This window comes from Chenopodium album, chromosome 20 (genome assembly GCF_948465745.1).
Source record: "Chenopodium album chromosome 20, dcCheAlbu1.1, whole genome shotgun sequence".
NCBI classification, from domain to species: Eukaryota; Viridiplantae; Streptophyta; class Magnoliopsida; order Caryophyllales; family Amaranthaceae; genus Chenopodium; species Chenopodium album.
Genome location: NC_137853.1, coordinates 16,026,403 through 16,053,356, shown reverse-complemented (window position 1 = coordinate 16,053,356; position 26,954 = coordinate 16,026,403). Strand labels below are relative to the sequence as shown.

Below are 26,954 nucleotides of genomic sequence, written 5' to 3'. Positions count from 1 at the left end.
CTTTTCAGATTGCTTAGTGACCTCATTAAGATCACCAAGAAGCAACCACGGAGTATCTTTCGGGGGAATCAAACCCTTCATCTTTTGCCAGTCCAAGTGCCTTTCTTTCGGCACACTAGAGGCATGCATGCCCGTAATTACAACCTCCGGAGTGTCATTCCTAAAATGAAATAAACCATGGAAGTGATTTCCTTTATCAGAGAGAAGGAGGAGATCCACTCCATTCTTCCAGAAAATCCATACACCTTCCCTTCTACCATTTGGCTCTAACACCCTATGATCATCAAAGCCCAATCGCCTAAAAACTTGCACGGCACATAACGAGTTAGCTTTTGTTTCAAGAAAAACAAAGATATTTGGATGATGAGAATCCACAATATCCTTTGCATGAGGAACAAACTCCTCATTATTCGCTCCCCTAACATTCCAAATTATGATTTTCATATTCAAAGAGGGAACGAAACGTTGAAGGAAAGCATGCGAGTCACTAGTTGGAAACGTTTGCACTGGAGTTAGAAGGAAGTAATTCTTCCAGTCCATCCAATGTTCCATTGCTTGCATTGGGACCACATCCTCCAACTTGATCGGGGTTAACAACACCGGTATCTCCGGAACACCGTTGGGACGCGGATAATAGCTCACTTGCAATTGAACTCCTACCACTTCCTCCTTGGTTACGAATATAGCAATACGGCGACACGGAATCTCTATGTTGTGAACTCGAGTTACGAACACCAAGGGCACGACCTCCATTCTTTTCGGAAGTGGAAGCCCCTCGTGCATTAGAAATCGGGGTGGAGTACGACTCATTCTCTCCTCCCTCCTTCGCAGGGAATCCAACAACTTCAAAGCTCCCTCGATGGGTAACGTCTCTGAGGAACTAGAGGGATGAAATGGGATACACGAGTCTCCGGAAATAGGTTCAAGAGTTGCGGATTTGCATCCTGCTTGGTTTGTCTCGCATAATGCATGAGTTCCGGGCAGATCGCTCCATAATTGGGATGTCCTAGGGTTACTTTCCTCGGCGGTGATGACGACTGAGGGGGACGATTCCATTGTTGATATTCCGAGATCGGCATCAAAGACCTGGTTTCCCACGGCTTGAGAGGTGGATGATTGGTTTTCTGAGGTATTTCTTTGTTCATTTTCTGGGATTGATTGGAATTCTTTTGGTTGTTCATTTGGTTTTTCTGTAGCATGCAAAACAGGGGAATTATTTTAAGAGATTGTGACTTAACCTTTTGGAGAGCCAAGAGAAGTTATAAGTAAAGAAGGAGCACAATCAGAAGACCTAGCATCAAAAGAAAGAGTGGAGTCATCAACCACCATGTTTGACACCTGTTGAGAAATCTCTTTTGTTAACATGTTTTTCTGTGAGTAAAACGATACCGTTTACTTAAATAGTATTCTTTGAGGAAATTCAAGTTTATCATGTTGATAAACATTCCGCGTTTATCAAATGGCAACTTTTGTAAATAAATAGCTTTGGGATCCGTGACAAATAATAAAAAATTTCTCCAGCTACACCTGATATCTAACCTTAGGTTAAAAAACTTAACCCAAGTTTGTTCTTGTTCACCAAATATTGAAAAAAAAAAACCTATAATAAAATCAAAGAATCAATTTCCTCGATTTCTCAGACACCTGCATTATTTTCAATCAAATTCAAAAATAATAAAAAATCAAATTAAAATATAGTGTGTCGCAAAATACAATCACAAATTTGGAGTGATAGAAGAGTGTGAGACAAAGGGGGATTGTACAGGTTGAGCTAGGAGAGACGATGGCTAATTCGCCGGATGATGATGACGAGCTGTAGATCTTACATATGGCTTGAATTGTGGTTACCAAATTATCTAATTAATATGCAAAAAAAGTTAAATCAATTCAAATTGATCTCAGCTTAAATGGAGATGAAGGGCGTGCTTAGCTTCAATGGAGAAATTAATGGAGGAGGGAAAACTCAATTACCCTCTAGGGTTAACTATACCCTTAATTTCTCTCTGTTTTAATAGGGTTTTCGTTTTAATTCCGGCGGCGAAGCCGCCGAAACCGGTGGCGTGGTAATGCACGTTGAAACAACTTGGAGATGGGTTGGAGGATGAGGATGAAGATGTGTTGGAGGAAGGAGGAAGGTAGGATCTGTTTATTGCATCCCACAAATTACATTTGTACCCTTTAATAACAAGTGGAAGTTACCTTTTTGACCCTTGAGAAACAACTTATATTTCTCATTTTGAGAAACCGGGGCTTGCTCGTATTCTTTAAAAAAAAAAAAAAAAAAAAAAAAAAAAAACCTCTTTTTTCTTAAACCCTATTCCTCCTGTTCACTCTCTCTCCAAAAACTCATTGATCGATTCAACCATGAAATCAAACTAATAATCTCCTTACTCAAATTTCTCACTTGCATTCTTGGTACAGTCTCCCATTTCCAAAACTCCAATCAATCTCAAAAATGCTAAGAAAACGACTCCAGTCACTCTTCTCCACTTCAATCCGCTCTTTCTCCAACCCCAACATCCCCTCTTTTCCTGCTAAATCCTCAATACCCATCTCAAATTTCCTCTTGAAATGCTCAAATTCTTCGAATATTTGCTCAAATGGAGCGTTTTGGGGAAATGGGTATTCAACTACAAGGTCATTTAGTAGTTTATTAAGCTTGAATGATCTGAGAGATAACCCAGGTGCAACAAAGCAGAAGAAGAGGAAAGGTCGTGGTATTGGGTCTGGTTTGGGGAAGACTGCTGGGCGTGGTCATAAGGGTCAGAAGGCTCGTGGGACGATGAAGTTTGGGTTCGAAGGTGGTCAAACCCCGTTGCGCCGCCGCCTTCCAAAGCGAGGGTTTAAGAACCCCTTTAGCCTCACTTTTCAGGTGATGTGAGTTTCAATCATTTCTTTAAATTTGTGTTCTAATTGGGTTTATTTGGTTATGCTGGATCTGGGTTTTGCTTTCTTTTGAATTATTGTTGAATCTTACTGTATGACTTTTGTTTGGTTTGAGAAATGAGAGGAAATTTTGGAATGTAAAAATTTTAGTTAGAGATTAAGCATTTGCGAGGTTTAAATGATATTCGAGTTCGAATGTGATTGCCTCTTAAGCATTTGTAAGCTGATAAATTGTGATGGTATGGAAGCTATATATCATATGCCTTTGATTGGAGTGGCAATCTTTGTTTTTATCTATTGCCATTATCATTGCATTCGGTTTTATCATGTGCTCGCAAAGTAGAATGTGGCTAGGACACCTTGTGTGTGCAACTAAAAATGTCAGTGGATTTCTCTGTTGTGACTCATTAAAGTTCAATATTGAGTAGGACTATCCCAGTGCTGAATGTTCATCCAATTAATTTGAGTTTTTGTTACTGTTTTCATGTGAAAGACATATATGGGCAAGTAACAATGTAATATGATTTGTATGGCTGAATTGTCTTTTTGTAATTTCTTTAAGAACCTGTTAATGTTGAAGTTTTCTTTGTCGACTTGCTAATGTTCAGGATAGGGATTGAACCCATTAGAAGTTGGAGGGAGGGGGTTCATAATCAAGTAATGGTTTTGTTAAGTCTTCGGTTATAGAATAGAACATTTCAATCAATAGTAAACAAATATTTGATAAATGTTTATATTATTATAATAAAAACTAAGGTGGTGTAAATGCTAAATTAGTAGAACTATGATTTTCTATAAAGATGGATCTTTGTGGGATTGTTTTTACTCTACATCGATTGGCTTTTGGAGAACATTGAAGAACATTTGAGAGTATGATCAAAATAAGTGATTCTATGGAGTTTGGTAGTTTTCATCACTGTTCATATTTTTAGACATTAAGAATCTTTTGGAGTACACTTGACCTTGACGCCTAGCCATTTTGAATCTACAAAATATAGATCAATAGTCTGAAAACAGGGCAAAAATTGCTGGTAATGGACACCATCACAGTCATATTCTGTCAGTTAAGTGGTTGTAATGTTGGTATATGATCTTTTGAATCGATCATGTAACATGATTACAAAGTTTAGCATTGCTAAGTTCATCGATCTTTGCTGAAGATTGATTGATAAGAAACACTTCTTATAAATTATAACTAGCAGTTTACATGGGGATTACGGTTTGTAGGATAATGGAGAAGGACAATAATTGATGTTGATTTTTCCCTGTTTTGTGAATGACACCAATGCTGAGAATTTAGATTTAGTATTGTTCTTGAATATACAGAAAGACATAGCTTTCAAGTGTGTTTCTAGAAGACTACCTTTCTTACTAATTATAGCTATGACTTTTAAGTTTTTAAAGATACATTTTTTATAGAAATTATTTATGTGAAACGAACTTTTGAGACAGACATATCTTATGCATACCTTTATTTTCTGAAATGGAGTTGTGCCTGAGGGGTGAATTGAGGGGCTACCGGCCAGAGCCCCAAGAGGAAGGGGTCCCAAAACTCAATATCATGTACTTACTTCATATACGAATTATGCTACTTTATAATCAATGCCTACAACAGCTCAGTTGGTTACTTGGATCAAAGATACACGGAACGCGGGACGACGGCGCGTTCCGCGAACCAGGACGCGTGTCCCGAAACGCGGAACTTACTCGTTCTGGTTCGTGGTGGTTCGCGATCTGGTTCGTGTTTGATAGGGTACCCACTTATAGGCAAAGGAATCTTCTGTTTTCTTGAGTTTTTAAATTTAATTAAAGCTTCAAGTTCTATTAATGGAGGAAAATGAAAAAAGAAGTGAGTAGAAGGAAGAAGAAGGGTCCTTGACAGCTTTAAATCATTAAAATAACCCTAACCTAATTTTTAAACATAATGGTGGACCCCTCCCTTTTTATCTTTTCTTTTTACTGTATTATTTTATTACTAGCACCTTGTTTTTACTCCATGTAGTCATGTGCAGCTGTAATCTTTTCTTTTTATTATTATCTTATTTTTATTGCCTAGTTTTTAGGTATGTACTGATAGTAGTGTACAGTTATATATTTTTATTAATTTTTTGGTTAATACGAAGTAGTTGATTACGAGTACTTTTCAGTTTTAGTGATTTAGTCTAATAAATTTAAAGTCTAATATTCCCTCAAAAAAAAAATAATTTAAAGTCTAATAAAAAAGAAAATTCTAATTAAAAAAAATTCGAGAACTAGAGTCATACATTCCGGGAACTCTAAAGCCTACGTTCCCCGTTCCCGTTCCCGTCCCACGTTCCAAAACGTCCCACGTACCGTGTAACATTGACTTGGATATAGGCCCAAAACTGTAAATTTTGCAAGGATTTGAGTCTTATTGTGGAAAATTTCTTCAGCTATCTTGTTTTATAAAAAATTATTTTTGCTTGAAAACTTTGACATTTTACTCATAGTCTCATAATAATATTATTTGCTTGAACAATTTATAATTTCGTCTAATGTAATTCCAAATAGATTTAATTTTTTTCCTTTTTTTAATTTTTATTTATTATTATTTCTTTTAACTTAAAAACATTAAATTTCTACTTGAAGGTTATGTTCTCTTTATTTGGGTGTTGCTAAACTCAAATTACTTATACAATGAAGTATTAAAACTTATTTTTATTGAGTCAGTGCCAACCCACCTATTAGTATATATTAAATACATAACATTATTGTTTCACCTGTGGGTGCCCCTATTTAAGTTTCGCCCCGGGCCTATAATATATCAGGAATGGCCCTTGATGTGCTTATGAAATGAGTTTACTTGGATGCGTACAAAATAGTGAGGAGAGTTTTGGTTCTATTCATTGCCATGTGCGGCCGGCCCCAATAAAAGTATCCATGTTTAGCCACTATCTCCAAATTAAACATTTACAAAACGGGACAGCAGACAAGCTGGCTAAAAAAAACAATGAATGCACTTGTTGAATTTTTAAAGATTTTTAGTATGTTGTTATAATATCAATTAATGTGTAATTCAAAATAAAAGGGAAATTTCATATTTTTTTTAATATAATAATAGTTATAAGCAAAGTGGGAAAAACAGAGGGACAGAGGAGTGGATTGCAGGCTTGCAGCAGACTAGCAGCTGCTTCCATCCCTTTGTATAATCAACTCGCCTGTTACCATTCCAATTACTGACCTCTTGCCACATCAGGTGTGATGAAAGTTGATGTAGGGTGGTTGATTTTGTGGTTGAGATGAGATGCGTATTACTTCTAGTTGCTCTCAAAATTGTGACTGGTGAAGCAAAGACCGTGTATAAGGAGGATAAAAAATTGGGAAAGATGGAGAGTTGGTGGTTTCCCTGGCATACTGAGTATTATGTTATGAGAAAATTGTGAACTGGAATTTGCTTATTCCCATGAAATGTGCCTCTATAGGTTGCTAGATACAACTTGTATAATAATAGAGCAATGATGTTATGAACCAAGTTTAATGTCTTGATGAAATTTGTATATATATGATTATATGGCTTGGTATATCATGTGGATATCACTTATTTGTCTGCTTGATTGTTTTAACCTTGATTATTTTGAATTGCTTAATTTCTATAAGATGATATTATGGACCTAGAATTCCACATTAACTATAAATTATATATGAAGCTGTAGATTCTTAATGTAAACTTCTTTTAAAATATTTCTGGTGTCTTTGTGGCAGCCAGTAGGGTTGGGGAAGATTGCGAAGCTTATAAATATGGGAAAAATTGATTCATCTGAGTTGATCACAATGAAAACTCTCAAGGTTCGTATGCTCTATTCTTATCCCTACTGTTGATTCTCATTGGCTTTACATTTCAAGCGTTTGCTTCCAATAGGAGGCTGGAGCTATTGGGAAGCAGATAGAGGATGGAGTGAGACTGATGGGACGTGGTTCAGAACAAATAATATGGCCGATCCATCTTGAGGTAAATTTCTATCAGATGATATTAACTAAAGAATGCTGCTTCTGCAGTACTCCTATTTGCCTACCCTTTCTGCGTCATTCTTCACCTGTATTGAGAAATTTGCAAGTCCAATTTGTGTCAGCTATATAGATTTACATGTTTATTATTAAACCATACTGGGAGGACATTCTAATATATATGACCAAATGTTATCTAATCTAATAAACTTATACCAAGGTTATTTCTAAGCGTTAAATCGTGCCACCTTAGCTTTCATTTAAGGGAAAGTAATGCATAGATAATTTTAATATCATTATTTTGATAAAAGATTTTAAATATGGCGTTTCACAGTAGTGAACTAGTGATAGTACCCATAATCAGCTATAACTTCTATAATCATTCATTTAATATTGAAAACTTGAAAAGTACTCCGTATTTTACAACTAGATCCATTTCTAGCATTGTAATTTAATGTTACTTTAGGTATTGTTTACTTATAATCAATAGAAAACAATTTTAGATTAATAAGATATTAGTGTTGTGTATTTATATACTATTAATACAATATAGTATGTGTAATGATAGATTGTTACCAGTGAAATCAAATTAAATATGATTAATAATTAGTTAATTTGACATTAGAGTTTGTTTATTCCTAAAAAACTAACATAATAGAGTTTATGTGGTAATAAACTACGTCGTATTATTCTACATAAACTTAACCAATTTTGAATATAAGAATAAATGTAACTCCCTCGACATTATTTTACCCACATTTTTTTTATTGTACTCCCCCAATTACACATCGCTTTTTTCTTGATCATATTTTGCTACTTTTCCCTCTTTATCAGAATAATCACAAAAGTCAATAGTTCATGGAATGATTTCAAATGTGCTTTTGTAAATTCCTATTATAAGTATCTAACTTTAGTATAGGTAATTTATTTTTTATTTTTTTTCCAAAATAAAATTCTAGCTGTTACAAAATTGATGATACTCCATCCGTTTGCTCAACTCACTTTTTGATTTGGGGTGTTTTAAAAAGTTCAATTTACTTGTATATATATTCATTTTTGGCTAACCCCTTTACCACCTTACTCCGCTTACCCTACACTATTTTGTACCTTTCCACTTACTCTCTCTAGTTTACTCGCCTTTCTCTTACATCCACTTATTTTTTTCAAACTTCCCTAGAAACAAGAATCTACACTAAGTGAGTCAAACATTGACCATTTTGATTCAAATTTCAAAATGAAAATCAATGTAACCAATATATGGTGGCAAAGTTAGAAATTCTAAAGTAATTTTTAGATTTTTATACCAGTAGGTTCGTTTAAGAATTACCTTAACATTGGATCGATAATTATAATGATCAGTTTTCAATGTTATAACATATAGGCCGAAATGAAAATATGTTACAAAAAGAGGATGGTATAATTAATTATGCAATTTCACTTTCTTTTCCAAAAGTTCAGAATTGTTGTTTATGTAACAACTTGGGGCAATGTCCCGGGCCATCAACTAGTTTAAATTTATTTTGTATTTGTCTAAATGTGTATAATTAAGCACTTAAAAATGGTTAGATATGCTAATGTTCTAAGAATTTTTCCTAAATTGGCAAGTGTGAAAGCCAGAATAAATGAAAAAAACAACAGAGAGATTATTCTTGAATATCAACATTTCAAGATAATCTATATTATAATCGGATATTGAGCAATCCCTTTTGGATGTGCTGAAACTTGTAATTCACAATCAAACTAACTCAAGCTTGTTAGCACTGTTTAAGATTTCACTCTTAAGTAAACACTTTGGTCGAATATGCTGCTGCAGGTGTCTAGGGTGACAGTAAGAGCAAAAGCTGCTGTGGAGGCTGCTGGAGGATCTGTGAGGAAAGTGCATTACAATAAGTTGGGCTTGAAAGCGTTGCTTAAGCCTGAGTGGTTTGCCAAGAAAGGAAGGCTGCTCCCAAAAGCAGCACGGCCTCCACCAAAACTTGCAGATAAAGTTGACAGTATTGGGCGTTTACCTGCCCCAACAAAACCGATACCTTTTGTTGTCGATGAAAACGTGGCAGCTGCTCCCTCGCCTTGCTGAAGACCAAAGTCACAAACTGTATTTCTTTTGGTTCAGTTGAGAACAAGTTAGCAATTATAAATCAGTCAAAATATGATTCATGGTCCTGTTTTATTCTCTTCTAGCCATTTTTTTTGTTTTCACAAATGGTCTTCTTTTTATGGACCGTTAGTACTCTGTTAAATTGGCAGCTGATTTCTCTTATACAAGTCAGAGTACCTTACAGAAGACTAAGTCTTTTTGAAGAAGTGGAACGATCTTATTCATGAATCAGATATGGAACAATGTGATGGTCAATTTCTATTTGATTATGATTGTCCTTTAGTCGTTTGACCAACAAGTGTGGCATGTAAACCCCATTATTTACGATCATGTAAGTTCAACCAAGGAGCACCAACAAGGTGATATATGGTCCTTCCTGCATAGTAGCCCCACACAGATAAGCTTAAACACCCCCAAAAATAATATTGAGCTTAATGTCACAAGAAGAGCGCAGATTGTCCGTGTAGCAACTAAATCCCGAGGCTTAATTCAGGCCAGCCTTACCCATATGCACAACAAGCATTATGAATGTCTAAATAGATTAAACAACACGTAATGACACCAGCTTGCACCATGACACATGCATCAGCATCCATGCATAGGAAGGATGGCATCGGGGAAATTGTCAGCTTGTTACATTAAGCTCCCAATAAGGGTTATGGGTGAAAATATGTATTGAACGCTGGATCGCTAATGTACATTTTAATATTCAACTTGGCATAATATCTCTTAAGGTTTCATTGTTTCTGTAGTCAAATTAGCAATTCATACGGCACGCTTACAAAATATGGAGAGCAAACAGCTAAACACTTGCAGATATATTTTCAGTACGTTAGAAATCTGTTGCACTCGAAGCAGCTGCAGGCATCCCTGTACATAACCAATTATTGAGGTATATCTGATACACCATCTGATAAACCAACCACATCCCATTTCAAATATCACAGATAATAAGAAATCAACCAGTTTATATAAATTCTCGTTGCTCTTGAAAGTCCACTGATGTCAAGCTTGACACTTTCAATGGAATCATAATAGAAGCTTGTTTTTCTACGACTGGCATGACCACACTATTCAACAGTCTGTGACATAGATCTATTGAATCAACTAATTGTAAACTTGTTATTCATCATTTTTATTAATGAATATCGTTTTTTTTTTTTTTTTTTTTAAATTTTTTTATTGAGTTGTTAGCAGATCAGAAATCGTTGCAGTTTCTATTGAAATGCACAAGTCCATATAATCTATACTTTCTTTAACTGTGTCTCTATTTGCTGTAACATCATTTGCAAGTAGAGCTATAGACCCAAAAAACTGACATGAACTGGCAATGTCCCAAACGCGACTTGCACCCAAACTATGGGTGGTACTAGTAACCCATAACCCAAACAAAACCCAAAATTAATCGACAACTGGTTAGACCTGTTAGTCAGTGACTTAAAACTTGTGCCTCAGCAGCCCGGAAATTAACTAACAACAGTTTAACTTGAGTTGACAATAAATTGACCCAAACTACTACGATGAAAAAGAGTCCAGTCTGACGTGGACCAGAATTCATCTTGACCAGTCTCCAGTCCATACAATTTCACAGTTCCGTCATGCAGTCCTTTTTTGAACCTCTACGTCTGTATGATTTAAGTACCAATCTTAAAATCAGTGAAAATGTATAATAAAGAGCAATTTGTTTCATTACCTATTTGGTGAACTCCAATCTTTCTTATTCAATAAGGAAAATTATACTGAAAAAAGGATCATTTTGGTTTTTGGTACAAAAACTACAAACAGGAACAAATTTCAGTATGTCAGTAGTCTGGTAAACAATTAAACTAAGACAAAGATAAAAATGTCAGATGTCAGTAATAATTTTCATGGTACTCGTCAAAACTAGTACTCATTCCAAAAATTACAATGTACATTACAAAAACAGGAGGCTTACAAATTTAGCCTTGCAAGTTTCAACAGGAACTCTCTATACACGAAGCCAAAGTACAGTTTTCAGCTCTATACTGAAATTACCCCTCACAAATCCTGAACAACGCAATGGTCACAGACTAGTGACATGAATGTATAAAATTTACAACATCTAAAACACAACACAAGGTTTGATGCCTCAGTTACAGTAAAGGAACTATGACTTCCAAGCATCAAAGAAAACCTCAATCTTTCCACAAACGAAAAAAATATCACAAAAAAACCCAGCTGCAACAAAGCGGGGATAACAATGAACCTGCTACTTTCCAAAAACGAAGCAGCCCAAATTAACTATAGCAGACACTAATAACCAGCCAACCAGGCTCTTAGAAAGCTGTAGGCATTCAAAATTATATTTGGAACCAAAATGTTGGTGATAGACACACTCAACAAACAACGTATCTCGCACAACATTAATCTTCAACAGATACACCTGAATTAGAGCTGGAGGAGCTTGAATCACGAGACTAGCTAGATTTTTCCTCCTCAACTTGCGAAGAAAAATTTTCAGCAGCATTCTTGTCATGTCCTTGATCACCGACTTCATTTTTGATTGATTGAATGTCAGTGGTTGATGAGTCAACAATGAGCGCTCTTGAACCATCCATATTTGAAAAATCAACTTCAGGTTCCTGCTGAGAAACTGGGTGATGTTCCCACAAAGCCTGAACCTCTACAACTTCCATCGGTGAATTGATTTCCATTTGATCTTTGAACTGAACAGCAGATGCAAAATTGTTGTGTAGAATAGGAGGCTCTTGAATCTCTTCAAAATCACCATCCATTTGCAATGATTCAGATTCCACAAAGCTGACCTTTTCTAGTTGACATGACTCATTTTCAGGCGCAATTTTTTCAACAGCAGGCAATTCTTGCAACTCCCCAACATTTCTATCAGATTCCCCAGAAACATCTGTCAGTATTTGATCAGAAGACTCGGGAACAGAAACACTGGCTCGTGCAGTAGGAGATTCCGGCACATCTTTAATATCTGTTTCTGTTTGCATTCGCTTGGATTCTATAGGAGCTATTTCTTCAACAACATGCCAATCGCGTAATTCTTCCACAATATTGTCGCTTTGTAATGGCTCATAATTCTCGGAAACAATTACTTCCCTTTCTTCAGACTGGAGAGCAGATGGAATACTTGCTTCAATAGCAGGAGATTCTTGTACCTCCTGAATGTCTCTATCCAACTGCAATGGCTCAGATTCCTCATAACCAACCACTTCCCTTTCTTCAAGTAGAAGAGCAGATGGAATACTTGCTTCAACAGCAGGAGATTCTTGTACCTCATGAATGTCTCTATCCAACTGCAATGGCTCAGATCCCTTGACTACTTCCCTCTCTTCAGGTTGAAGAGTAGATGGAATACTTACTTCAACAACAGGAAATTCTTGTACCTCATGAATATCTCTATCCAACTGCAATGGCTCGGATTCCTCGGAACCAACCACTTCCCTCTCTTCTGTCTGAAGCGTAGATGGAATATTTGCTTCAACAGCAGGAGATTCTGGTACAATGTCCGTATCCAGCTGCAATGGCTCAGATGAACCAGATTTATCTCTCTCATCGTCAGACTCAGAAGCAGGAGTGATACTATCTTCATGAGCCAGCAATTCCTCTGTCTCTTTAACCTCTTCATCTATATGCAATGACCCAGATCTTGTGGTATCAAACTTTTCCATTTGATCTTCAGTGTCAAGAGCAGATCCGACATTAACTCCAACAAGAAGTGATTCTTTTAACTCTGTATCTTCTTTCCCCAGTAGCAATGGCTCATGTGTTTTTCCAAGAACATGCATCTCTGGTGCCTTATCCTCAAACTCATGAACAAGTGAATCACTTTCATCAAGTACTAATGGTTCTTGTATCTCTTTGATGTCCCTATCAATTAATGATGACTCGGATTCCACAGAACCAACACTTTCTGTTTGATCTATGGGCTCAAGATCCGGTGCAGTACTTGTCTCAATGAAAGATGAGACATCTATCTCTTTAATGTCTCTATGTATTTGCAATGGCATGGATTCCAGAGAATCAACTCCTGTTTCACTTACTTTTGGTAAAGCTTCAACAGAATTAGATTTATCAATGATTTCTTCTTCAACTCTCTCAACATCTGCAGCAGACTGTTTGATAATCTTAGCATCCACGATTGGCATTTCTGAAACAGTTTCATTCCAGTGAGGATCCAGATCAAAGCCCTCCAGAGAGGCAAGGTCGGATTCAATTCTTTCTGGAATTGATTCCCTACTATTGAAGGCAGCATCAGCAGTGTTTGTTACTACTTCAGAGGTACTGCCCCGTGGTTCTGTATCTCCTAACAATAGATCAGTTTCTGGAAAAAGACCTTCCACCTCTCTCATAAATTCATCCTGGACAGACTCAGCAACCACAGATTTGTGAGCTTCTTCACTCGCTTTCGCAAATACAGCATCAACATTTTCAAAAGAGTGAGCTTCTAGGTTTAGCAAATCAGTATTGAAATTAACTGTCTGTGAATCTAAGTTTGATTCCTTAATCCTGGAAGGATTGGTTTCTACATTAGTGCTATCTCCAAGCAATGTTTCATGGCTGATTGGCATTTCAGTACTTGTATATACTTTACCAAAAGCATCTACAAGTATATTAGCGTCAATTGCAGCATTGAGATCTATCACACTATTCTCCAAGATTGGTACAGTATTTGACACTCTGAAGTCACCAACTGCATCCAGCTCAGAAAGCAACTCTTCATCCATCTCATTGACATTCTCTGCATACGTGATCAGCTCATCAGCTATTGGTTTTTCAAATCCTTCAAAGACCTTGTGATTTTCCTCTACCAGTCCAGTGCCAGTTACATCTTGAACAAGCTTCTTAAATGATAATTCTGCAACTGTTGTTTCAGAATCCTCAGGCTGGGAAGAAGATACATTGCTTTGACTTGGATCAGAAGATATCTCGTGTTGAGGCTCTTGAGCCATGAGAACATTATCAGGTTCATCAACTTTGTTTGCCTGATCAACCTCAAGCTTTCTAAGAATGATGGATCGTTCCTGTGTACAAATCTAGTAGTATCAGTATTATATAATTAGCAGTCTAGGGCTCCAGGCCATTTAGTGTTCCAACTCCTTCAATTAGACAATCATATGTCAGTGACAGCCAAAAAAATAAGTTCAACATATACACAGCATAAGATGTGAATATTTCCACACATAAATGATATTGTCATGGGGAATTAATAGCAACCTAGCCATAGAAACAGGAAAAAAATAATGATTAATGAAAGACCCACTAATTGTTTTCACATGCATGTTTGAAGTTGCTAAAAATTAAAGATGTTTGACTCCATTCAAAGTATACACATATCTCATGTCATAGCCTTCGATGGTGAAGTTCTTGTGGGAACTTTTGTCCCACATAGGTAGAAGGAAGGAAGTAGAATCATTTTATACATCAACCTGTGCTTAGTTGGTTAAATTAAATTGCGCTTAGTTATGAGCATGAGCATACTAGAACAATAAGCTCAAATAGAATTATCAATAATTCAGTCAATAAGATCACAAAATCCTCAGTATAATGTCATTAGAAATACGAAGGCATATGATCGAATAAGCAACATGATTTACCTGATCTGCGGAATCAGCCCAGGGGTCACTGATGTCAGAATTATGTGGAAAGAAATGATTTTCATCCAGTGAAAATTCCAGCGTTTCATTCCCATCATTTTCACGACTCTTCAAACCGGAATTGAACACCTGAAACTGCTGGTTTATATTCACTTCCTCCTGATTTTCGTCCTTTGACTCAACCTGTGAAGAAGACAATGTGGAGTGGACAGGCGAATAACTGTCTGCCAATGTAGTAACTTCGTTTTTCTCTTGAGCTAAAATAGAATCTTCTGCAAACTTGTGTCTATCAGCAGAAGGCATATCATCTAGCTTGTTTTCAATATGAATTTCAGAACCGTCTTTCTGTGCAAAAAAATTCTCTACTTCATGAGGAGCAACTTCATCATCTGGTATTTTGTCATTCGCCAAATGAACCTCATCTTCTGCCACTACAGATGTTGGTGAATTACTAGGGAGTTTATTAAACTCTGAGAAGTCAGTGATGTAAACTCCACTTTGTTCACCAATATCGTTCATTGTGAAGTCATCTCCATCTGCATCGTTTTCAGTTTGCTGGGAAATGAACTCTAAATCTTGATTGTGAACATTCGTTTCATCAACCACAAATAAATCACTTGATAAATGGTATAAATCAATCCCTGATGTCTCTCTCTGCATATCAGAAGAAGAGGAGGACAAGGAATGGTTATTCTTGAGTGGGCTGAAGTCATATATAGGTTCCTTTGGATGATTATCATCCACCTCATCTGCATGACTGTATTCTGATGTCTCTAGTGACAACCCAGGTGTTACACCTGACGATGAGGGCTCCAGTGAACACTTCTCTGGAATGTGAGCATTAAAAAGATTGTTGACTTGGCGTTTCTCCTTGTTTGCCAAACCACTGTCAACATCTTCCATTGTCTCATCATTAAAAACTTTTGATACAGATAATGGGCTAGAAGTGATATTGTGATTTACTTCGATTAATTCTGTCATTGGTTGGATGTCACTATGGCTAACTTTGCTATGAGACAGCAACGGATCTACTGCAGGATTAGTTTCCCTGTAATCGATTCTATTATCAGCTGATTCAATAGTTTCAGATGTGTAGGAAGCTGCAGCAGAAGAAGACTTAGCCCTACCCAACTCAACTTCAAGCACACTGAGAACAAAATCTTTCCGGTCTATTTCATCATCTGACAATGAATCCAAATCTTCAGAAGATTGAGTTCCATGCTCCAAAAGGGCAGAAGCATGATCAATCTCAAAACGGGCTTCAACTTCTTGAGCAGAGTTGTATTCCATTATCTTTTCTTCAAGATATGCTCCTGCAGAAGTTGATTCTTTTTCAGCAGCAGTACTTTCTTTGGACTCACTATGTTCACTTAGTTGTCTTTGAAGAGAAGGATATCCCATCACATCAGAATCAACAGTAGGAGAAGACCTTTCCCTACCGAGCTCAACTTCAAGCTCACGAGGAACAAAATCTTTCTTCTCCTGTTCTTCACCTGACAGTGAATCCAAATCTGCAGAAGACTGACTTCCATGTTCAACAAGGACAGAAGCATAATCCATCTCAGAACTGGGTTCAACTTCTTGAACAGAGTCATCTTCTATTAGCTTCTTTTCTTCCTGGTCTGCTCCTGCAGAAGTTGACTCAGTTTCAGAAACAGAACTTGCCTTGGACTCGCTAAGCTCACTTACCTGTCTTGAAAGAGAAGAATAGCTCATCATATCAGAATCTGTCCTTTCTGGCACAAAATAAGGTCTAAATCGACTAGGTCTTCCTAAATCAAAACCAGTGGATCCCATATTGAATGTCTCATTTCTTCGAAATAATGCCTCCCTCTGAGTAACTTCAGTAAATTCCTGCTGGAAAGTATCTTCTGAAAGATCAGGCTTTTCTTCACTAGAGTCATAAGGAAGATCAAAAGGATTTCTCCTAGACAGCATAATAGATGGTGCAGAGCCAGGAATTGGTGGTAGCCCCAAGTGAGCATAAGAGTTGTCCTGAGGTAGATCAAAAGGATTGTTTCTTCTCGTTGAAATTGGCGCAACTGGAAAAGGTAGGTCCATCCCATCCAAGTCAATCAAATTCCTATCTCCTGTTATCTTCCTTGCTCTTCTCCTAGCAATAAGGCTCTCCAGGCGCTGGTTCCTTTCTAATTCAGATGTCCCTAGATCCATAAGATTCTTCTGGTCATCTTCTGTCCACGTGATCGCAGACTTCGCAGAATCTTCTTTACCAACTTGAGTTTCCTCTTCGTTGTCATCATCATTATCACTTTTACCTTCATCAGCTTCGTGATCCTTATGATCACTTTCATCTTCAGAATGAATGCTGCTATCTGGTGAAATCACAGACTCTTCCATCGTTGCAGCAGAGCTTTGACGGGATAGGTTACTAGCCTGTAATATTTCATCGTCTAGAAGTGGATCTAGTTCATCAAGCATAGGGATAATGTCCGCCATTGAAGCATCTGGAGAGGAACTCTCAGCTCCATCAGACCCGGAATCAGACTCACCATGTTCATCATGATCAGAACCCATTTGTCTCCATGATCTCATAGATGATTCTAAGTAATCCCTCATTTGAGCCTCTGATGATCCTTCCGTTATATTATAACCCTCAAACATCCTCTCTTCAACTTCTTGAGCACTGGATAACCGATCATCAAGAGCATCAAACTGTTTCCATGATGCCAGTGAAGGTTCTAATTGATCCCCTACATGAACATCAAGTGATCCTTCTGCAGACTTGTAATCTTCAAAATTCTCATGTTGAACTTCCTTAGCTGATAATATACTATCAGCTAGAACTTCATTCGATTGTTTCTGCGATTCCAAGGAAGACACTAAATAATCCCCCATCTGAGCATCAATTGATCCTTCTGCTGAAATATAATCCTCAAAGTGCTCACCCTGTACCTTCTCAACTGAAGAAAACCTGGTTTCCAGGATTTCGCCATCACTAAAACCGACTACAATTCCCATCTTAAACATTTGATCACCCAAGTCCACAGTCTGCTCAATCTCAGCATTCTCTTGCTCACTCTTTGATTCATCAATCCATCCTTTCTCAAATCTGACCTCCCTTGAATTATGATCAGTAGATATTGTACTATAAGCAACATTACCATCATCACGATCTATTTCCGATTTATCTAATCTATCAGTATTATCTAGCAAAGGTTCTTCATCAGTTGTCTTTACAAACTCTCTGCTCAATTCAGTGTACCTCCTATCTTTTCCAAAACACTCATCCTCCTCAACAACTGTTGTGCTCTCAAACCCACCCGTTTTCGACTGCACAACTTCGTGAGCCGGTTTCTCTTCTTCCTCACACTCAGGGACAACATTTGGTTCACCAAAACTCAAAAGGGTTCCAAGTAAAACAGCAGTACCAACAAGTACAGGAGAGGTAGACACCAATATAGAAAACAAAAATGGGAATGATCTATACAAAAATAACAAGAACAACAATAAACCCACAACAAATGGATGATTACAAACTGATCTATAACACAATCTTATTGTTATGATCACAAATTTCCTGATTTGAATACCAACTTTTACCCCATCATTACCCATCTCAACAAATGTTCAAACAAACCAAGCTCAAATCTGTATGAAACTACAAACCCAGAAAAATTTAAACGAAACCCAGTTCGATTTACAGCAATTCAATCAATTCCCAGTACTCAGAACTCAAAAAAGGTCCAAAATTCATCAAAAAAAATTGGTGGCACAAATAAGTAAAAAATAGGTGGGTTTACTTACATGTAGTTGAATATGCAGAAGATGATGATCAAACAACTTTGGGAAATGTTGATAGTAAACAAGAAGAGAAAAAAAAGAAGTGGGAAGAAAGTGGGAACTTGAGTGACTAGTTTGAAGGTGGAAAAATGCGCAAAATTACAGATCTAAATCCCAATAAATCAAAAGAAAAAAGGTAGGCTGTGAGACCAAAAAGCTTAATTAAACTGATGATTAAAAATGTTAAAAAATGGTACTTTTAATTTCCCCTGCTTTTTGGCAAACCAATATCCTGATTTTGAGAAATTGGCGCAATGACAGCTTAATTTATTAGCTGTTGCTGTCCTTCCGTTATTTTTGCTAATATTCCATTGGAATGTCGCCCTCTCAAACCGTGCTGGTAAAAAGGCAAGTGCACATTAACAAATTTTGTGCTCATTTGATTTTTTTTAAAAAAAAAAAAAATTTTCCTTTTTTTTTTTTTTTTTTGAGATTTTTCCTCAGGCTATGATTATTTTAATAGAGGAATTTAGTAATTGAGCCAAAAAAAAAAAAAAAGTTACGTTAAACTCTAGGTGCACCCGAGTGTATGCAATAATCTTTCTTATATAGCAAATGAATTAAATTAGATTGAACCCTATGTGATTTATGGATTTTTTTTTTTTTTCTTTCTCTCTATTTTTGAAGTCTCCCTTTAGTTGAATAGTTGTTTCTTTCTTTCTTTCTTTCAAAAAAAAAAGTTGTTTGTTTCTTTATATTTTTCATGTGGAAAGAATAAGGTTTAATTGGGGAAGAAATTGAGAGGAGAGAGAAAAAAGAGTTAGAGGGAAAGAAAGGGTAAATAATTAAAAGGGAAGGGGGTAAACTGGTGCACGTGATCCCCACGTGATAGTCAATGTCATCAAACCGAGTCAATAGGTCGAAACCGGCCTCAGGTGTTATTTTACAAATAATTTCTGGTATTAGGTGTATTTTCACAAATAAATAAATAAATAAATATATAAATAAAAAAAAATTATAAGGTGTTTTCTCACAACAAATCACACTTAAAAGGTGTTATCTAACAATATTTCCTTACAAATATAACCAGTAGGAAAGACTATCAAGGGGAAGAAACCGCAAATTTGGAATTAATACTCCATTAAAAAATCGAAAGGGTTCCAATCATCTCCTTAGGTTTTAAGCTGACTAATCGCTTGACACAAGTAAGTATATTAGATATTTAGATGATTAAGATGTATGTCAAACTTCAGACTTTACTCATGTAATAGGGATACATATCTATTACTCCCTCCATTTTTAGATAAATGAAACATTTCTTATATGCACGTATGCCAATGTAAAACTTTAACTGGAATTATTTTTAACTATCAATAAGTAAAAGTTATAACAATTGAATATTTATAAATTATTAATTGAGACGATTCCAACAAGTATTCACATGACTTTATTTATTCTTATAAATAAATTACAAACATAAGTCAAAGTAAATTAGACAAATCGTGCAAAAAGTCAAAGCGTTTTATTTATTTAAACACAAAGAGATTAATTAAGAAACTGCAATAAGCCTCATAGGCATCAAAAAACCTGATTTTGAATGTTCGACCTCATGTATTTTAACTCCGCATCTATGTTTGTGTTGCTAGCCCACTGCTATTTTGGGTGTTGAGTTGTTGACACTTCTATTTTACTTTCCACTTTTCAACATTTGCCGCTATGAAAAAACTAGGAAGTAATACTTCTTTTGTATTATATTACTTGCTCCGGTTTTTAATAAGCGAAGGTTTAGGATAAATTATAAAAACTAATAAAATATGAAGGAAGTCGAGTAGAAAAAGAATATGGAAATATTAAAGTATAATAGTTGGAGGGTCCACCAGAAGAGAAGAAATTAGTAAAATATTATGAAAGGTTTCCAAATAAAGAAATGGAGCAAGTAATAAAATACGGTTACAAAAGAAAAGTGGAGCAAGTAATAAATACAATAAATGCTTTCCTAACGATAATAGCAAAGAAAACTACACTATACCAGTTAAACATGATCGATCAGGCACAACCGCACAAAGAATCTTAGCGATAACAGATCCAGAATTGCTGATGAATGGATAAACTATCAAACTAAACTGAAAAAATGTTAGAAACATGAGTGTGCTGCAGCAGCAACTAAAAGCATATTTGAAAATTTTTAAAGGGCAAGAAAATCATAACATCTAGACTTCAATCATGATCATCTCAGCAAAGTAAAGGGTGAGCTAAAAGGGCTTTCCCCTAGAGATAAACAAGAATATGGAAAAGCTAAAGGCCACCACAGATTGTGAGCATCATCAGAAATCATCATCCTCTTCCTCGGCAATGTGCTTAGCAAGTTCTTGTTCCTGCTGCTGCCTTTCCCTTCTCTTTTCGGCACTTTCCTTTTCCTTGTGCGAGTTAGGTGGGTATCGTAGAGCCCGTACTGCTTCGTTGTGCATGTTCAGACAGAAAGCAATTCTAGAATCAAAGGCAGACTGTGGCTCAGTTGTTGAGTAGATATCACCAGTCTCCTTTGATAACATCCAACCATTTGCATGATCTAAAGTGGCATCTATTGCACCATCACGAATAGCCTTGGCCACAATGCTCTCAGCATCAGCAACAGGGTTGGGAGAATCTAATCTCAGCTTTTTAGCAACATCTGCAAGAGAGATGCGGGAATAGGAGATGCTAATGTTTCTCAACCCAGTCCTAATGACGTTGTGGCGCAGACGGACAATCAAATTGTGAGTTCGATCCTTGTCAAAAGTAGAAGAGAACTTTTCAGTAATCCCTCTGAACAGCTCCAAGTCACCAATACGAACAGCCTACAAAGCCGCCACCAATAATAGATTATCAGCAATAAATTAGAATTGACAAAATAAAAAGTTGCCTAAAAATGATCTTTGCAGGTTTAAGACAATGAGAATACAAGCTGCAAATGAGATCACATTCATTAAACATACATTTGTAAGCTCAAAGTATGGACGCAAGGCCTTCTCCATCCCTTTCTGCATAAACATTGTTCTCTCAGGTATTTCTCCTAGTAGTAATCGCACTATCACAGCCCATTTGTTGCACTGAATCCTGAAACCACGGGCTGCAATAGGTGCTTTCCTAGCGGCCTGAAGAAGGCTCTCTTTTGCATCAGTATATTCCAACTGAATTGTCTGGATCTTTCCAACATAGAAGAGATGTCGGCAATGCTGCAGCAAAAAATTTAAGTTGATTACTTAGACCAGAATCATCACAAGGCAATAAGCACTTACAAGAGAAAAATGCAGTTGTCGGTGAAAAAGGAGACAACAGAAGATAATGGTGCATACTTGACCAGAAATACTCCATATATAGGATTTAAGCTACTCCAACTATAAGTTCCTATTACCCCCATAATTGAACCACAAAATGACCAAGGGTGAGTGGCTTACACCACATAATAAGGTATAACATTGTAAAAACATTCCATGCATACAAGAAAACCAGAGCCAAATAAAAATTTGTAAAACATCTACAGTACAACCCCAATATAGATGCGGTCCTCAAAGAAAAACTTGACAGGTGTTAAACATAAGAAACAGGTGCATGATACTCCCAACAATATAAAGAACTTTCCAAGCAAAAGTAATGTTAGAAAGTAACAAAACTACAAGCAACTTTTACAGAGAGAGTTCAAAGCAACTTCATGAAACTACCCTCCTTATTCTAAAAAATCAATTTTGCCTTCAATTTCTGGAAGTCTCAAACAGAAATACAGCATCATTTGGAGTTATTAGATAGAAAATGACAATGTTACTTCAAGTACTTCGTAAATTTTATAACTTTTACAACAGCCAACATCACTTTTACCTGTTTGAGATGAGATTATCCTCTCATAGCATTAGAAGAGCAGGTAAAAAATGTAAAATGTGAAACAACAACCAAGGATTACAGATTTCTGTGTAAATACTGCTTTACAACACTAGTGCATAATAAATCATAGGAAGACATTACTAGCATTACAGGTAATAGAAAATACCTGCTGATTGGAATGAGCCCCAAAACTAGGTGCCTTGGATCTCAGCTTTTCAGCCTGATCATACAAGTTGTAATGGAGGTAATTACGAAGCAGCAGGTTCAGAAGTGTTTCCTGCAGCATAGATAAATCACTTGTAATTCAAACTCTCAGCATATAAATCATATTATGCATATATAATAATATATGCTTCTCATTGACTGCACACAAACCTGACCAAGCTCATCATGGTGCAATGTAGCCAGCCGATGCAAGGTGAGGAGTTCACTGAAAAAGAAAAGAATTAGATTAAAGAGCTAGAGCAGAAGCACAACAAAATCAATAACTTTATGAAACATATTTCTAGTTTGCCTATGTACATTAGGGTTATTTTTCTAATTCCAATACAAGAAATTAAGGCAAATAGCAAATCTGAGCCTACCCACGGATTTCAGCAAGATCACCAGTGAGCTCATAGCTCAATGAATAGAAAGAATACAATTTGGATGCCAGCACATCAGCAACCCTTCTTTTCAATGATTTCAAACGAGCAATGCTTGCAGAAGCACAAGATTTAGCCTGAACATTTTCAGAGTTAGCTTGAAACACATACGACAATGAAGGTACAAAAAAAGTTCATTGGAACAGAGCACACCTCATTGTGCATTTTCTGATCAATTAGAAACAACAAGACAATTAAGTAACAGAAGATTTCCAGCTCCGGTAAAGTGCTTTTCCCTGAAGGTTGCACAGCAGATGTTGCAGTATCAACTTCCATCTCCTGTTCACCTCCCTATAACCAATATGAAAATAAGTTAGGAATTCCATGTTGGAACATATCTGTAAGCAACTTTGGAGCTAAAAGTCTAAAATTTGCATGGTTAAAAGAGAACCTGAAGTCACACTTTCCTAGTACTCCCTCCATCCCCTATTTACATGCCTATTTCTCAATTTTCACGGTTACTAAGGAAAATGGGAGATTAGTTATAACATAATCATTGGAAAGTACAATAGCCCATGTGGGTACAACTTTATTGCAAAAATTAAAAATCAAAATAATAAATAAAAACCCCTGTCTTTCTCTCTCTCCTTTCCCTTACAACTGAAAACACAGACCTAGAATATAATGGCAAAACCCACAAAATCAACCTCTTCCCTCATTTTCTTTCTTTAAATTTCTCAAGCTTTCTTTCTCTAAATAACAAGGGCGAAACTCTATATTTTTCCAGATGTTTTCATTTTCTTTTTCGTTGGAAAAATAAAATTCAAAAGTAAGGTTTTATTTATTTTGATCAGATTTGAGTTCTATCTTCAATCATGGTGTCTAATTCAACCATCAATGCTTCGATTTCTAACAAAGATTTCGGCAAGAAGAAACGAAAATTAATCATTTTATCTCTTTAATCTGTATATTTAGGATTTTTTTGATGAAATTTCTTTGATTTTGGTCTGAACATGGAGTTTGCGATGGTGGTAGGTTGAAGAAAAGTGGCGAAATTGAAGATAACTCTATGTTGTCTATGTAAACAATCAGATCTAGAATTTTTTGAGGAGATAGAAAATGAAAAATATGAGGGTTTTGCCAGATCTAAGCTTATACAACCAACAAATGGTAAAATTACTTGAGGGCCTTTATAAAGGGGACAAAATCAAGCAAAGAAATAGACTTATCAATGAAAAATCCAATTCGAATACGAAGAGAGAGAAAAAGTTAAAACCAGAGGTTGAAGATGAAGTTTGAGGGGGGAGAGAGAGAGAGAGAGAGAGAGAGAGAGAGAGAGTGATTGTTACTAATTAATGCCAAAAGGGATGACCAGTACATAAACCAAGAAACACCATCACTAGTATTTGAGGACAATTGGGGAGTTTAATAAGTAAAATGAGGGTATTATTTTCAAAAATCACAATCCTATAATAGAAAGATTCTCTTATACATGTAATTAGGGGACGGAGAGAGTAACTACTAATGTTGTTCCAAACAATTCTAGTACACATCTATAAACTCCACACCCAACTCCGATATGAAAACAAATGCAGAGGAAGAGTAAATAAGATGCAATGCATCATATACCTCTACCGCTGCCTTTATTATCCGATCCCTCACAATAAAAGAGCTTTGAAAGAGAGTACTCAAGGAAGAAAGTCGGATTACACGTACTTCTGTAGCTTTCAACAGAGCATGATAAGACTTCTCCTTTAAAAGGCTTACTACCCCCCGCCCTATCTCTTAATGACAAAGGAGTGAGATAATTACAGCCTATCAAACAAGGCTCTGCTAACTTCAGTACAGCAATCTAAACCATAATCATGCAGACCAAAAGAGACTCGAGATACAACTTAGGATACTGGATCCACTTTGAGCCTCGGCCTTCAGACATGGAATACCTATCTTATCTATGAATAGCCTTCAAATTCACTTCTATGATTTTCAAATAAGCCATTCATAAAGTTGGATAGACAGCCTCAATTCATACAACAGAACTTCAATTGATGAAGTGGAAGAGGAAAAAATTAAAGGCTTTAATTTTCAGCAAGGAACAATATGGAGAGAGGCTTTGTCAGCACCCAAGTACTAGCCAACCTTGCAGGTCTACATGTACTTGGCAGGAAGGCACTATCAAGAGGAATAGAGGATTGCTTTGTAAAAATAAATAATACATATTAGATTCCCACGACCCCAATTCCTTAATACCATCACTGAACAAAGGGTGAGTTACATCATCTAGAGACCATAACCTAGAAATCCAAGACCATACACAGACACTAGGGACAGCAACACAGAGAGAGGAGAATGTGACAGGCAAGAGATTTATTGCATGGAAGGTATATTCTTGTCATTTACTAAAGAAATTTTCATTTGAGTTAATGATTTTTCTTATTGCCAATGATTTAGTCACCCTGTCGGTAAGATAACACCCTCATAACAAGTTTTCATCAACAGTTATTTTAGTTGAGTTTTATGTCACTATTCTTGATGCTATAATAGCCTAATAGGCCTCATCAGCTTTCTATAAATATATGTGACTTGAATGATTATATAACCCTCATATAGCACATAGTTGGGATCAAAAGGCAACTAAGAGCTCAGACATGATTCCCACATACCTCATTTGAACACGACATTTACTTATTCTAAAGCAACAAAATGCTCATTAGCAGGTCCAGAGCAAAAGATGAACTGATCGTGCAACTACAAAAAATTTTATTTATTCAGTTCTAGCCCAAATTTGACAACATGAAGGTAAAGGCCACTCCAGTGCTTCCGTCACAGATTCACACTACTACTCACAATCATAAAAAAAATTTAAGTGTTATTAATACTTCTTCCTTGATCTTGCATGTTCCTAGAGTAATATTTCATGACTAGCTGCTTCTCATGCTCTATAAGGAAGATTGCTAATTACACAGCCCCAATACTATTGATTTCAATAAGGAAGATCTCACACCCAACGGCACTAACCCACTCTTACTTGAATTTAAAAAACACGACTTGGGCACACCTAGGCACTTGGTGAATTGATTCACATAGAAAATAGCATTGACCTAGTAAGGGCAAGCGCGTTACAAAATGCAAGCTAAAGTAAGCACCGGAGCGCCTTTTGTGCAGACGAACATAAGTGAGATTTTAGGTCCAAACCAGAATTTACTCATTTCTTTTTTCACTTCTATCTATTCATTTGTTAGCTTTACTCTAAATTCCAATCAAAAACAAAAAAATTCACTCTAAATGATTACTTCCCAGTTCAGCTCATTCATATAACAGGAAATCTATATCTTCCTTGTTTCAATTCTGCATTAAAATCATATAAACGATACCTTAGGAAGAAATGCGGAGATCTTTCCATGGGCCTCGGAACCGGGAGAAAGAGCGTAATCAAGGAAGAAATGCAGCACACGGGCCGTGAGCTTATGACGAACAGCAAAGGTAAGACGAATTCCACGAGAAATCCGACGAGCTTCTTTTGTATAAGAACCCGTTTCCAACAACGACGCAATCTCCTTCAAATCTGCAACAAATCAAGTTCAATCAAAACCCTAAAATTTGGGCAAAATTCAACGAAACAGAAATCAAATCGGGGTGAAGGAATTAGAAATACGCTTCAAAGTAGGTGGATCGACTGAAGAGAGAGAATTTGAGTGGGGTTGAGTATCCTTCATTTCCACATCTTGAGTCATTTTATCGCCGATTTCAACTGTTGCGAAGGATAAAATTGCAGAAAATTAATGCGAAAAGTTGTTGAATGAAGGAAATTGGAATGAAATTGATGAATTTGTACCTGAATCTGTTGAATTTGGGGGAAAATGTTAGGGTTTGAAGCTTCGAAATGTAGTCGCTTATGCTTCAGTAGTTCCTTTCTTCTTCTGCAAGAAGCTCAATGATGCTGAAGGCTGAAGCGGCTTTTCTTTTTCCTTTTGTTGGAAAAACTTACTCCCTCCAGTTTTTTTTTTATATGCATTACTTTAACAATTGCACTATTCACATACTATAATTGACTTAATTTTTTCACCTATAAAAAATGAATAAATGTTATTATATTATATGAGTATATCATTAGATTTGTCATAATATCTAGTTTCATAATATAATTTTGTTACAATTTTTACTAATATAGAATTAAAGATATTTATGGTCAAAGTAGCGTTTCGGCAAATGTGCCGGTCAAACTGATACATATAA

General features: G+C 36.3%; 3 protein-coding genes across 3 annotated transcripts; 1 reads left to right on the top strand and 2 right to left on the bottom strand.

Annotated features, from left to right (window-relative positions):
- Positions 1 to 2,334: 2,334 nt before the first annotated feature.
- Positions 2,335 to 9,015, top strand: LOC145598192 (uncharacterized). Its single transcript, XM_081654512.1, has 4 exons — positions 2,335 to 2,872; positions 6,610 to 6,693; positions 6,767 to 6,856; positions 8,666 to 9,015. Exons 1-4 carry the CDS (start codon positions 2,456 to 2,458, stop codon positions 8,927 to 8,929), a joined length of 855 nt encoding a protein of 284 aa, XP_081510638.1. The 5' UTR covers positions 2,335 to 2,455; the 3' UTR covers positions 8,930 to 9,015.
- Positions 9,016 to 10,819: 1,804 nt separating this feature from the next.
- LOC145598525 (uncharacterized) lies at positions 10,820 to 18,550 on the bottom strand. The gene is made up of 2 exons (XM_081654894.1): positions 14,536 to 18,550; positions 10,820 to 13,962 (listed from the first exon to the last, which is right to left on the bottom strand). Exons 1-2 carry the CDS (start codon positions 18,109 to 18,111, stop codon positions 11,389 to 11,391), a joined length of 6,150 nt encoding a protein of 2,049 aa, XP_081511020.1. The 5' UTR covers positions 18,112 to 18,550; the 3' UTR covers positions 10,820 to 11,388.
- Positions 18,551 to 20,360: 1,810 nt separating this feature from the next.
- Positions 20,361 to 26,686, bottom strand: LOC145597544 (putative 26S proteasome non-ATPase regulatory subunit 3). The gene is made up of 9 exons (XM_081653735.1): positions 26,554 to 26,686; positions 26,374 to 26,469; positions 26,093 to 26,283; positions 22,932 to 23,069; positions 22,719 to 22,855; positions 22,510 to 22,564; positions 22,301 to 22,411; positions 21,252 to 21,491; positions 20,361 to 21,113 (listed from the first exon to the last, which is right to left on the bottom strand). Exons 2-9 carry the CDS (start codon positions 26,450 to 26,452, stop codon positions 20,601 to 20,603), a joined length of 1,464 nt encoding a protein of 487 aa, XP_081509861.1. The 5' UTR covers positions 26,453 to 26,469; positions 26,554 to 26,686; the 3' UTR covers positions 20,361 to 20,600.
- Positions 26,687 to 26,954: the final 268 nt, after the last annotated feature.